Source organism: Halichoeres trimaculatus, unplaced genomic scaffold (genome assembly GCF_033239565.1).
Source record: "Halichoeres trimaculatus isolate MK-OKI-2021-1 unplaced genomic scaffold, fHalTri1.1 fHalTri1_scaffold_5, whole genome shotgun sequence".
Taxonomy (NCBI): Eukaryota; Metazoa; Chordata; class Actinopteri; order Labriformes; family Labridae; genus Halichoeres; species Halichoeres trimaculatus.
Genome location: NW_027437183.1, coordinates 28235369 through 28249712, shown reverse-complemented (window position 1 = coordinate 28249712; position 14344 = coordinate 28235369). Strand labels below are relative to the sequence as shown.

Genomic DNA, 14344 nt, shown 5'->3' with positions numbered 1-14344 from the left:
AGTGTGTGAAGAGTCTTTCTAAACTAACGGGTCTTTTCCTCTGAAAGCTTTATAGATGCTGCACAAGCTTTTTTTTTTTCTTTTTCTTTTTACAGTTTTCATTTCAGACTTCAAACAAGACATCTGGCTGTTGTTCACTTCCCTGCCTTTTTCAGCTTATGCTATTTATTGAGATTGCTCAATAACTCTGGAGGAAAGTTGAAGCTTTACATTTGGGTCCATCTGTGGAGCAGGCGTGTGAGAGAAGGATGATTTCAGCAGTAACTTCAGAAACAGGACGTGACCCCTGACCTCAGAGGCAACTGTGATAAGTGAATGCAACTGTCCATCTGCTGTACTTTAGCCTAAGATAAGCAGACAAAAACAAACGTAACGCAAACATCTTGTTTTTAACACACTTTCTTTATCTCCACTGATGTGAAATTCAGGTAGTTTTTGGAATAAAGCACATGATAAAGTGGTTATTTTAAATTTTTGATTAAATTTTATTCATAGTTATGCAGATGTTAACTGTGATTTATTAACCTTGGTTCATTCCATTAACCCTAGATCAGTATTGTAACAAACACTTTACCCAATATGAAACACACAATAAGAAAAACTTTTCATCAAAATTTATTGAAGTACAACAATACATGGCAAGTGAAGTACTCTTATTTTTCCATATTCAAAGTCTCATTAAAAGAAAAAAAAAGTATCATGAGCAAACTCCAATGTAAGGCTCTAAAAATAGTGAAAATAATTGAGTCATCAATGAAAAATTCATTAAAAAAAACTGCTGAGTGTTTTTTCTTTGGTACACCCATTCCTTGGACATTTGAGCCTTGTCTAGAGAAGGCTATAATAACAGTGTATAAATAAGTAAAATTCAATACTAATAATTAAATAATAAATAATAATAAAACAATTTGACCCCTTAATCACTAACGTCTGGTGAAAATCACCTAAAGGTGCCTGGTGAAAAAATCATGGAGCAGGGAAACACTCCTACCTCTGATGACGTCAGTGAGTGGCCTGAAGCAACCCAGAGACCCACGCAACTCATACAGCAGCAACACAATGAAAGTCACATGAACACAACTGCGTGGGTGAAAATCACCCAATGTTCGTGCTCCAGGGTTCAAAAGTTAGGAGTTAGTGTTCTTTGTCCCTCTTGTCCGAAGGCTTTAAAGTTAACTAGTCCTTGATCAGGTGTTTGTTTTTTTGAACATCCTTAAAAAAATGTCATCAGCATTGTGTGCGTACTATCTGTATTTCATGGTACTTTAATATCTGTCTCTCTTGCTGAATTACAGAGGTATCTTCCTGGACACCATCCTGCCACGCTACGATGTGAACGGAGTGCGACCACCCATCGGCCAGAGAACCAGACTGAGCAAAGGGGATATCGCACAGGCACGCAAACTCTACAAATGCTCCAGTAAGATTAAAATGACAGATCCTGTCTCCTGTGAGTTCTCCCTGTCTATTTTTGAACAAGTGCAGCACAGAAAGGAGAAGCCTGGTGCAGCCCGCGCTGTGTGGAAATAACCATGCATGTACTCTTGATGTGCCGTGGCTCTATGGCTACAATGTCCAACACTCCCAGGCCGGGAGGAGTGTAAACACTCCTCAGGGACGGGAAGTTTGTCATCCCTCTTTCCCAGATAGACCCAAAAGAACAGCTGTGATTGAGAAGAAAATGACGAAAAAGGATTGTCGGGAACAGCACTCATGTCTGCACATCACAGCTTGTACAATGTAAACTGTGAGACGATACACTAAGGAGCGTTACATAAGCCTTTTCTGAACCACTCACTTTGTTTATGCCTCCAGAGAGGAGAGAGACTGCTCAATGCTGTTGGAGTAAACAGGATTTATTGCATTAACAGATGTACATTGAGAAAAGTCCCTGCTGAATGGATTTGATGTCAGACGGTTTAACCGCAGGTCGGGCCAGGACATACTGAGTTGTCAGCCCTATTTTAACCATAAATGAACACACATTCTGACCATAGCTGGATTGGATTAAAGCAAAGGATCGCCAGTTTTAGACCAAAATGGTTCCACAAAAGTCTCTTCTTTCTTTAAACTCTATCTCATGAGTAAGAATCTGACTAAATGGTGTGACTCACTTTGTGCTACATGAGGTAGTAAGTCTCCACACGCTCATAAGAACAAAACCCACTAAAAGAGCCACAGATCGCCCATTCATGCAGCATTCCTGGCAGTGTTTGTCATGCCCTGTATGTGCCTGAGTGCTTGTTAAAGGGTATGTAATTGGCAAACCTCTACCAATTATTATCACCTGCAACCCTTGGCTCATTTATTGCTGAAGCTCAAATCTTAAGGAAAGGAATGATGATTAAAGTTGGGGAAGATGTTTTTTCTTAATCCAAGACCAAGGCAAAGATAACCTGGAGGTTGTTACAAATCCATGTGATGAAGTTCTTCTCCTCTATCTGGGAGTTGATATCCCATAAGGTTGTTTTTTTATAGAAACAGTAGTTGCACACTGGCACACTTACTTTTTGCCAGTCAAACTAAGCCTCTTTTTTTTTCACTGGCAACACGTACATAATGTATCACATCCTCTAGAGAGCTGGGTTATTTATAGTGGGCCAGGTTTATTTTCAGAGAATGCTCACACTCTCTATTCCTTTGTGTGTTCATCATCTGGAGTAGGTTGGTAGAAGGGGTTGGGGTGAAGTGCACGGTTACAGATGAATATTATCAGCACATGTGCCTGGGAACATTAAAGAGCTGTCCTTTACTTCATATTTTGTTGCAATGAATCCAAGCATCTGTCTCTGCAGCGAGGTATCAGGGGGTTTTCAGTGCTGATGTCTACAGAGATTGAGTGTTAGTGGCTTGGCTGTTTCCAGGCTGAGACTAATTGGCAGTGCATCATGCTCACAGCTCAGGCCTCACGTGCAGCTTTGTGTGTGTTTGTTTCTGTACTCAGGATGTGGGGACAGTCTGCAGGACAGCAGCGGGAACTTTTCCTCTCCTGGATTTCCAAATGGATACTCAGCGTACATGCACTGCATCTGGAGGATATCAGTCACGCCCGGGGAAAAGGTATGAGCATATGGAAAACACAAGGTTAACTTTGATCGCCATAAAATCACGTTTTCTGAACATTTAGATCAATACAATACATGTCAGTCCATATTTCCAAAGCATGAGCTGCTTCTGATCTTTAGGCTAAATAACATCAGTAATCACGTTTTCTTTGGTTTCTTAGATCATCTTGAATTTCACCTCAATGGATTTGTACCGGAGTCACTTGTGTTGGTACGACCATGTGGAAATCAGAGACGGGTACTGGAGGAAGGCGCCTCTCAAAGGTCTGTCTTAAAAGAAACGTACAGCTCTTGGTTGGCCACTTATAACTTGTTTTGTCACACTGATAATTATTTGCTAAGTTTCTCTGATTTTCTGACATTTTTCTGCTTAACAAAAGGTCTCAAACCTGCTTACTCTCATTTAATTACAAGCTTTGTAATTCATCATCAGATTTACTAGTGCACTTTTGCGTCAAGGTTCAGACAGCAGTGACCGCTTAACAATTTTAATATGTGTTGTGTTTGGATATGAACATAATTTACAGGAAAACAGGTATTGATACACAGCAAAAAAAAATCTTATTGGGTGTTCTTATCTTATTTTGAGGAAAAATTATCGTGTTACACTTGATATTGGCCACATTTAGCGGGACAGTCCAAAAAATGTCTTGTTTCAAGTTATTTAAGGACAAAAATGAGATCTGAATTGCTTGTAACAAGTTTTAAAAAATCTGCAGATATTCTTTTCCTTAGTACAAGCAAATTAGACCTTATTTTTGTCTTTAATTAACTTGAAAAAAGACATTTTTTGGACTGGCCAGGTGAATGTGGCTCATAATAAGTCTAAAAAGACAGTTTCTACTGAAAATAAGAAAAAAAAACACTTGATAAGATTTCAGGTTTTCCAGTGTAGGTACCATTATTTTTCATTAAATTTGTTATTGTTTTAAGGAAGTCAAGCACTATGAATTTATTAAACCCTGAATCATAAATAAAGATGCTTATTATCAGTCCAGTTGTGCTTGTGTGATGTAGTGAGCTGTGTAGAGGAATTTTTGAGCTATCACAGTCGTCACAATGATAAAATCTCACTTTATGTGTCTGTGTCCTCACCTGTGACCCAGGTCGTTTCTGTGGTGATAAGCTGCCTGAACCAATCATCTCCACCGACAGCCGGCTGTGGATTGAGTTCCGCAGCAGCAGCAACTGGGTGGGAAAAGGCTTCTCCGCCGTTTATGAGGGTAAGCACCGGTTCTCCGACCTCTCTGAACCCCATTCCGGTATGAAGCTCAGCTGACTGAACGCATGGCTGCTCACACATCCAACAATGTGCCTCGAAGCTGCAGTAATATCCACCGGTTTTCTGGCTAGCCTATTGCTGATGTGTCAGGCTCTTTACACTGTATTAATCAGACTTTGGCTGGCCCTCACATTCAGCTCCATTGTTTCCAGACCGTGCGAAGGGCTGTGTGTACGTTTGCGTGTGTGGGAGCCGGTGGTGGGGGTATTTCAGCTAATCCACACCGCGTTAATCAGAACAGGGAGCACTGGGGCATGTGTGGATGACATTGTGATCGAGGGTGCTAAGTTTTGTTTTTATTGATTTTATTGTTGTTGGGTTTTTTATCCCATGCAGCCATCTGTGGTGGAGAGGTGAAGAAAGACAACGGCCAGATTCAGTCTCCCAACTATCCTGATGACTACAGGCCAAACAAAGTGTGCGTGTGGAAGATTACAGTCGCTCAGGGCTACCATGTCGGCCTCACTTTCCAGTCTTTTGAGGTAAGTCACTGATCTTTCATTTAAGATGTCTAGGAAAAAAATTTGACCTCTAATTTGGAGAGTTTATCTAATATCCTGCTTTAACCTCTACCAGATTGAGCGACATGACAGTTGCGCCTATGACTATCTGGAGGTCCGCGATGGAAACTCTGAAAACAGCCCCCTGCTGGGTCGCTTCTGCGGCTATGACAAGCCAGATGACATCAAAACCAGCTCCAACCAGCTGTGGATGAAATTTGTTTCAGATGGCTCTGTCAACAAGGCTGGCTTTGCTGCTAACTTCTTCAAAGGTCAGAGGTCAAGGGTTGTAAAGTCTCATCTGACGTGTCCTGGCAATCATCTGCCTGTTGTTAGTCTTCAGCTATTTCACGTGTTTTTGTTTCACACACGCAGCCAGATCGTGCGACCCTTCTCGCTTGGCTCTGCTGATGTTTTGAAGAGCGTCTCTCATAAAGCAGCGAGCCAGGGGCCGGCGAACAGGATCCTAACATATCTTTGTGTTTTCAGAGATGGATGAGTGCTCCAAGCCGGACAACGGTCGCTGTGAGCAACGTTGTGTCAACACGCTAGGCAGCTACAAGTGCGCCTGTGACCCAGGCTATGAACTGGCTGCTGACAAGCGCAGCTGCGAGGGTAAGTACAGAGAAAAAGACACCAACTCTGCTGTCCAAGCATGTAATTCGCATGTTAAAGCACTCTAAACAGTTAGTCATCCAAATACAATAAGCACAGTTATTCTGTAGAGACGCTTGTGCCGGCAGAGGAGTATCTTTTAAAGCTTTGGGTCGCAACAATGCAAACATTATTTTTAGCTCAAATTACATGCTGTTGTTTAAGACCTAACTATTAGTATACATGCTGTAGAGTGTTTGGTTTACCACTTAACCACTGGTTACTCCCCCATCAGGAAGTCTGCTGTCACTACAGCTCCGCAGTGTAAAGTCAACACTGGATCAAAATAACAAAACCTAAACATTTGAGAATAAAACATAAAAAGAAAAAGGAGAAAGTAGCTTTGATTTGAAATAAACACAAGATCCTACAAGGCTTGAGCTCTACCATCATACAAGAGTGGAGTCTGCTCAGTATAGTATGATGAATTTAGGATTTTACAGTTACTTGTATCTAAATGTTGAAAAAAGATTACATTTTTATTTGTTGTTATAATTATCTGTGAAATAGCTGCATATTTTAAAAACTACACATAAAAAAATCAAGCTATGAAGAAATTTAGTTTTATTAGATGTGCTTTTAAATGCAGAGGTGTACAAAATGTTTGCATTTTTAATGTTTACTCCTTTAAATTAGATAAGTCTGATTCCCTCCCTGGTGTTTGTGTACATCATACAACTTTATAACTCACGCATCAACATCACATCTGTGCACCCAGTGACAGTCACGCATCTCTTAAATTTGAGCCAAAAATAGCCACGTGAGTGAATGGGAAACACCAGTTGTTTTAACATACTGTGGATTGCGTAATGGATGCAAAGCTCTAACTCAGTCCTCACACGCAGGTCAGTCAGGCAGTAATCTGTGTTTATTCAGGACACAGAAGGATATATCACAGGCTTTGTTTTAGCTGCACAGTTTTCTAAATGTTAGAGTTTTGAGTGTATCCTGATTAGAGGTGGGTACCTTTCACATTCGAAAAGATACGGTACCAATTCCCGGTACGTGGCAATTGGTACCATTACTCAACGGTACCAATTTTCGGTACTCAGTGTGTCTATGTAGTAAAAAATATCAATTTGTTTACAGATAAAATTTTAATTCTTTTCAATTTAACATTTTTTTCTTCAATATATAACCTTGCAATGCTGTGTTCATGTCCAGCATGGAAAATCTCCTACTCTCTCACAGCCACAAGGATCCATTTAGGTACCTAAACATGGTACCTTTTGATTTTACATGAATCGGTACCCGATACTTTTGACAGAATTCAGTCGGTACCTTTAAAAGTACCTAATTCTGTACCCATCCCTAATCCTGATGAGATACACATGAAAATATAATACGTCTGGATGTCTCTCACCATGTTTAATGTTTCATCCAGCTGCCTGTGGAGGCTTCATCACCAAGCTGAATGGGTCGATCACCAGCCCTGGCTGGCCCAGAGAGTACCCCCCAAACAAGAACTGCATCTGGCAACTGGTTGCCCCCACACAGTACCGCATCACCCTGCTCTTTGACGTCTTCGAGACTGAGGGCAATGACGTGAGCACTGGGGTTATTTTGAATCGGCGCGGGGTGGGTTTGTTCTGTGTTATCTCGCTGCCATTGCATCATTGCACCACATGTGTTCACATTCATAGAAACAAAGCCTTCCTCTCCTCTGTAATTAAAACCAAACTCGATATCCCAGCCTCTTCACATGCTCTGTTTCTCTGCACAGGTTTGTAAGTATGACTACGTGGAGGTGCGCAGCGGGCTCTCAGCTGATTCAAGGCTACATGGGAAGTTCTGCGGTGCAGAGAAACCCGAGGCTATCACCTCCCAATACAACAACATGCGAATTGAGTTCAAATCAGACAATACGGTGTCTAAAAAGGGTTTCAAAGCCCAATTCTTCTCAGGTAAGTGTTCTAACAGGGCTCTGCTCAGCCTCACACGTCTTGTTTTTGTTTTTGGAGCTGCTGTCTGTCTTATTAAAAGGAAATAGTCACCAAGGTTGTGTCCTCTGTGCTCCTGCAGATAAAGATGAGTGCTCGAAGGAGAACGGAGGCTGTCAACATGAGTGTGTCAACACCTTTGGAAGCTACAGCTGTCAGTGCAGGAGCGGCTTTGTGCTGCATGAAAACAAACACGACTGCAAAGAAGGTAACTCACCTTCATATCGATGCACATTCACTCTCACTCATGGCTCGTTGTGTGCAATCTGAACAGCTATCAGGGCAGGAGAGCAGTTTGAGTGTAGTCTGTGCAGATGATACAGAGGCCTGTGTTGACTCAATGCTCTCTTTTTACAGCCGGCTGTGATCATACTGTGAATAGCGTGAATGGAATCATCACCAGCCCAAATTGGCCAGATAGATATCCCAGCAAGAAGGCCTGCACCTGGGCCCTCACCACCACTCCAGGCCACCGCATCAAGATCGTATGTGTCACTCCCTCCCACTCTCTGTGTAATTTCTCTGGTCAGTCGTGTATTTATTTGTGTTTGGATTATTGTGTAACAGAAATCCACAGAGGACATCTGTGTTTACTTTGCTGATGTCAGGAGCTGTTGTACCATCTCTAATGATGATGTGTGGCTCCCCCTTCTGTTGTTATCTGTAGTTTTGTGCACTGTGTCACTGACATACTGAAGACCTAAACAATTCAGTCACTTTATTTGGAAGCGGCTGGAGACTCCCACTCCCTGGGCTTTATATAATCCCTAAATGTTGGATGATGATTTATCCTAACCTCAGAAAATTTACAACATTAGACTTTTAAACATCTCCCTGAGTCAGGCTGTTGATGACACAACTCCCGTTTGACATGAGAGATCACAAATTGATTTCAGAAAGTGCTCAGCAGCCTCTGGTGTAACCTCTGGGAAATCTCAAGTCTAACACCTCAGTGTCAACATCGAATTTCAAAAGAAAGTGAAAACTTTTATCCACTGATTTTCCTCAGTACAGTTAAAATTAAATCCACACCTCCAGAGAGATAACTGGTCCAATCGTTCTCTCACAGTTCAAATAGTATTCCGTAATGATTTAACTATAAGTTTATCACTTAAATGTATAATTGAAGTTGATTTTTTATATGAGTAACATATAAGATTCAAGATGGTGTATATGATTATGTTTGTGTATTTGAAAATTTCCCACTGTCAGAAATGTACTTAATTTTATAAGAGAGATTGCCCCATAGAGAACATACTTGTTTTTTATTACCCCAGCCAAGGAGGTTATGTTTTTGGGAGAGTTTGTCTGTCTGTGAACAACATAACTCAAAAAGTAACAAACAGATCATGATGAAATTGTCAGGAAATGTTCAAAATGGGATAAGGAAGAATTGATTAAATTTTGGAGATGATTCGGATCACCGTCTGGATCCAGGATGTTTTTAAAGGATTCTTTATCATTGTGAGATAGGGCCGTTTTCACCATATGTGTATATAACTCCACCGTAAATGGTCGGATTGCTTTGCAAAACATTACAAGACAAGATCATGATCTGGTCATATGATCCAGATCCTGCCAATATTCTGCATGATAAGATCCAGAATATGTAATATGTACTGGGTCATCATCATTTTCAACACTGTCAGGAAACAAATTATCATACAAACCTGCAACTAACACCAAATTGTAGCAGACAGTCTGCTGAAAGGGAGTATAACATTAAAGTAGGACTAAAGTGTTGGTGACAATCACAATGTGCTTGTTGGAGGTCTGCGCTCTCTGGTTAAGTATTTTAATCATAAATTATTTAACAAAAAGTTAATATAGCACTACACACTAACGCTTTCAGTGAGAAATTAGATTTAAAATTTATTGAAGTCTTTTTTTTTTTGCCTCATCGTAGCCTTTTGTTACATATAAAGGGTATTCCATTTCCAAAAGTAGACTGCCCTCTTCATGTTGACCTTGTGTTTCCCTTTGCCTTAGTTTATGTTTACTTAAAATAGTGTGTGTCACTGTCAGGATTAAAAATAAGGTTTGAATTCTTTGGTTTAAACCACATATGTGCTTATTAACGTGTAAAATGCTTCTTCAAACCTACTTTTCCTATTGTTTTGCTCCAGGCCTTCAATGAGATTGACATGGAGGCCCACCTGGAGTGTGCTTACGATCACATTGAGATTTATGATGGGCGAGATGTAAAAGCTCCAAGTCTGGGCCGCTTCTGTGGCACCAAGAAGCCCCCGCCCATCACCTCAAGTGGAAACAAGCTGTTCATTCGCTTCTTCTCTGACAACTCTGTGCAGAAGAAAGGGTTTGAGGCTTCCCATACTGCAGGTAAGAATAGCTGCTGTAATGACAGTGCTCAGTTCCTCCACCTGCTAAATAAGAAACATAATAGTAGCTGAGAAGGATTCCAATAAGATGTTGAAACCTTCATCTTTTTAGTGCATCAAATTAAATCAGGATAATTACTCACAAATCAAACTCTGCGGTGGATTCTAGAGTGAATACACGCAGGATTTAGTTTTGATTACATTTCACCACCCTGTCTGAGAATGATTATGACTCACATTTAACAACAGAGCATGATTTAGACTTCTTTGTATCTGTATGACTGTGAAACCACAAATGAGCCAGCAGCAGCTGCACTTAAACCTTGAGGAAAACGTCCGACTCAGCTCAACTTTTCTGCCTACAGAATGCGGTGGTCGCCTGAAGGCTGAAGTCAAAACCAAGGACCTGTTCTCCCACGCCCAGTTTGGGGACAACAACTACCCCGGAGCCTCCGACTGTCAGTGGGTGATCTCTGCGGAGAAAGGCTACGGTGTGGAACTGATCTTCCAGACCTTTGAGATCGAGGAGGAAGCAGACTGCGGCTACGACTACATGGAGCTCTTTGATGGAGCCGACACAAAATCCCCTCGGTTGGGACGCTACTGTGGCTCAGGGGTATGAACATTTCTTAATGGTCAATATAGCTCTTTCCAAGTAGTACAGCGAGAGTTTGTGGATGGCTGTTGGAGAAATAGGAGTGCTGTTGTTGAGTGCCCTTTGGTAGTGGTTCGTGAACTACCCTGGGGCTTTTGATTTCAGTCCAGTTTTAATCGCTTTGTTAAAGTTGGGGTTTTCCTCTGGGTTTGGGAGTGTAGCTGTGGAGGCGCTTGTAGGTCACACTCTCGCTTCCACTCCCTGGTCGCTGATAGCCTATCAGGGCCTCTGGCAGTGGGCTGTAACTGTGAATTAATCAGCCAATGCTGAGGCTGCAGCTCCAGTCTAGAACAATGAGGCCAGCAGGGGATAGAAACACAAGTTTCCTCAGGTCAAAGAACAGATTGATCTCATTTACACACTTCAATAATAAGCTTGGGCCTTTCACTCATTCCTGTTCACATGAATCGTTTCGCTGGAGGGGACATAGCACCCTAATAACCCGGGGGAGCTGCTTCTCAATCAAGTTTCCTTTTATAAAACAGGTTGAAATAAACTGACACAATTCAGTGCAGAGACGTTGAAAACTCATTATAGTGTGTGGAGGCTTACTTTAGCCCAGGGGCTTTTCTCCATTAAACAGTAGACTACACATTGTTGGCTCTATAATCAAGTTTCTGCTGCAATGTAGCCCCCTTTTCCGAATAAATCAGGACTTATTAGCTATTGTACATACATAATTCATCTTGTGAGTGACAACAGTCCGGTGTTTTACACTCGGTTGCACAAGCTGTGGATGCTCTGATGCTGCAGCTGCCTGGGCACCTCACCCAGCTAATTATTTTCCAGTATAATGTTCTGAATTAATATTCATGCGATAACACCATTCTGACAAACAGCCAGGTCCTGCGTTGCATACTTTCTGTGCTCACGCAGAGCAGCTAATTCTCCTTTTGTTTAAATGGAAACAATTTGGCTGTCTCTGGTGGCAGTAGAAATGATTTCTGTACTGAGGTGCACCTGGAACTAATCATCAGACTGTATTTTATCCTCACTTCAATGGAAGCTAAAGCCTTATTCAGAGTAAAGCTGGAAAGAGACGGTCCTGGTGCTGGACCCATACGTGGCCCCTGACTCTCAGAGAACCAGCAATCCTCTGCAGTCAAAAGCCATTGGTCATGGTCACTGATTTGACTTCAGATTCAGCATGTGATGAGTCTTTGCTCTGAATTGAAGTGCAGTCAAAGAACCAGAAAGAAGCCGCTCAAATGAATCTGTTTTTGTCCCCCCCTCACAGCCTCCAGAGGAGATCTATTCGGCCGGTGACTCCATTGTGATCAAGTTCCGCTCCGACGATACAATCAACAAGAAAGGATTTCACGTCCGCTACACCAGCACCAAGTTCCAGGACACACTGCATTCACGCAAGTGACCAGCGGGGGCCGGAAGGGGCCGTGCGGGGCAAAGGGGCAAACGGAGGGGCCCCCAGGGGAGGCGCCAGCCTGACGCTCGGAAACCTTCGGCCACCAAGATGAATCAAACACGACAGAACAGCCGCAAAACCACCAACCGCACCTCAGCTCCCAGGGGCTCTAGCTCCCCCCGCAGACTGTGAGGAGTAAAGCCATTCTGCAGTACACCTTGTTTTTACCTTTTTATGGTTAGGGTTGGGGTGGGAGGAGGAGTGTCCGCTTTAGGCGGGGAAATTAATTGACCCAGTCCCCTCCAGATCTTTTTGTTCTTTGTTTCTTTATTTTTTAACATGCCTCCCAATGAGAGGCACAAAGGAAAACAGTGGATTCTCAGGACCTGTAGGAAGGCAGGCATCAGCTGGACAGATCCCTGCTTTTGCCGGGCCAGCCACCACATCCGGGGAGGGGGGAGGGGAGGAGGGGAAGAGGAGGAGGAGCATGGAAAGGTCTCGTGCTCTCCTCAATGATTGCTCTCCTCTCCTCACACTTTCATTCCTTTGGTTCCCATCTGTCTGAGGATAAGGACTTAACTTGAGATTCTGATACTGTATGTCAGTCGATTGCATGTAATTACAAGGAGAGAAGGAAACTGTACAGTGACAACACCAGCATTTGTAATTGGCATTGTCCTGGCAACCAGTGGCAAGATTCTTGATGTTACCATTAACAAGGAAATTAAGGAAGCAGTTATCTTATTAAAGGACTAATAAATGAATTGTGGTCCATGTCTTCTGGTTGGTAATTGCTTGCCTGATGACTGGCTTTTGCTGTACCTCCATGTAAAAAGTAATGTGTATGATCTTTTAAAGGGAACATGTGCTTTTCTCAGCTTGAACCAGTTAGCACTTTACAGTGAATTGTTCCAAAATCATGAGCTTATGAGTTTTTGTGAAATGCAATGCCAGTTCACTTATTTTTAAATGCATTTTATCTCTCCTACTCATTGTTTTATTTTTTTAAATTGCTCCATTTAGTTCCTCAGGCATACTTGAACATTGTGTGTGCCCTGCAACATGGGGTAATAAAAATATGACATATGTTTCAGTGTTGATTTACAGTTCTGATGTAAAATAATTTCTCTCCAGAGAAAATGCCTTTTTTTGGTACAATGAAGTATTTCTCAAGAACCAAATGAGCCTGGGTATTTATTGTTAGAATAATTACATATATATAATGTATAGGGAAGAGGTACTGTTGAAATTAGCTCAATAATTGCCTTCCTATGTGTAGCCATTGATACATGTTGAATATACGATGTTGCTTACTTGTTCCTTTTCTCCATTTATTTCTCACTCAGTATGATGGAAGAAACGCTATGTGACAGGAAAGCAGTCTGAAACATCTGTTTGATGTCTGACCTTTTGTTCACCACATTAACTTATAACCATTAACCTTTAATGTGACATTTCAGTCAAGGCTTGTCCTGCGCTGCTCCAACTGAGCTGCTATTGAGTGATGTGAGGACATGTGAGGAAGAAGAGAAATGCACAGCTGAGGACACACGGGTTTGTTTTGGAAATACGTTTTAGGGGATATTTTGTACGCTTTAAACATAACAAACAACTAAAAATACCCCTCACTCATGTTATCTTTGGTTTACTATTCATAGATGGAGCATGCCATTTCAGGCCACAGTATGAGGGCATTACTTCTTCCACTCTGCCAAATATTTATTCTCTATGTAACCAAACTCAGCCTCAATAATCACTCTGTTGCGTTTTTGTTGGCCTCTTATTTTGTGTTAAAGAGCAGAGTAGTTGAAGTTGGTCCTTACTTGTTTCTACCCAACACATGAAACAGAACAGTAAAGCAGAATCAGATAAAATAGAGTAAGTGAGACAGATATTACACACTGATAAGTAAGAGGTAAAGATCCCTTAAAGGTGCTTTCTGCATAAAAATGATTGAATTTCTTAACAGAGTTCCAAAAATGTGTTGTTTTTTAATCACTTTATTAACCACCGAGCTCATTCTGCAAATTTTATACTCATTTGCTAGGTGCTGTTTTACTTGTCTTTCAGTATCGAATTAGACAAAGTCCTTTAAAGCATCCACGGCAAAAGCAGAACAAGCCTGTACTTGAGATAACAAATATACAGACACTAAGTGGAAAGAAATTGTACTTAACTTTAGTCCAGTGAGGCTAACAGTGAGTATTTCTCCATCACTCAGTTAGATATTAATTTCATTAAATGCAGACAGTTTCTGTATTCCCACATCAATCTTTACTTTTTAAATTAAAATGAATCTTAAAAGACCAACAGCGCGTTCTTCAACCTTCGATCAGAAATGTTACCTTGACACAAATGAATCCTGTTTGAAAACTCATTTAAAGGTCAGTGGAGTGAACCACAGGCATTGACTTTATGGAAGCATGTCTGACAACAAATTATCCTCGCATCACCTCATGGTTTATTTTTCTACTACAATGCATTTAAATTTGTTGCTGCTGCTTCTACTGAATAAACCAGGGGACTCTGTGAAACTGAAGTCTGAC

At 41.5% G+C, this 14344-nt stretch overlaps 1 protein-coding gene across 1 annotated transcript in view; it reads left to right on the top strand.

The window, feature by feature from the left end:
• bmp1a (bone morphogenetic protein 1a) overlaps positions 1-14333 on the top strand; it is a 32734-nt gene extending 18401 nt beyond the window's left edge. Inside the window, exons 7-20 of the mRNA XM_074669516.1 lie at positions 1296-1420; positions 2945-3060; positions 3227-3329; positions 4172-4288; positions 4684-4829; positions 4924-5119; positions 5337-5462; positions 6886-7046; positions 7225-7405; positions 7524-7649; positions 7799-7926; positions 9568-9781; positions 10146-10396; positions 11673-14333. Of these exons, the coding sequence (XP_074525617.1) occupies positions 1296-1420; positions 2945-3060; positions 3227-3329; positions 4172-4288; positions 4684-4829; positions 4924-5119; positions 5337-5462; positions 6886-7046; positions 7225-7405; positions 7524-7649; positions 7799-7926; positions 9568-9781; positions 10146-10396; positions 11673-11807 (2125 nt within the window). The 3' untranslated portion in view covers positions 11808-14333. The remainder of the gene's footprint in view (positions 1-1295; positions 1421-2944; positions 3061-3226; positions 3330-4171; positions 4289-4683; positions 4830-4923; positions 5120-5336; positions 5463-6885; positions 7047-7224; positions 7406-7523; positions 7650-7798; positions 7927-9567; positions 9782-10145; positions 10397-11672) is intronic.
• The last annotated feature ends 11 nt before the right edge of the window (positions 14334-14344 follow it).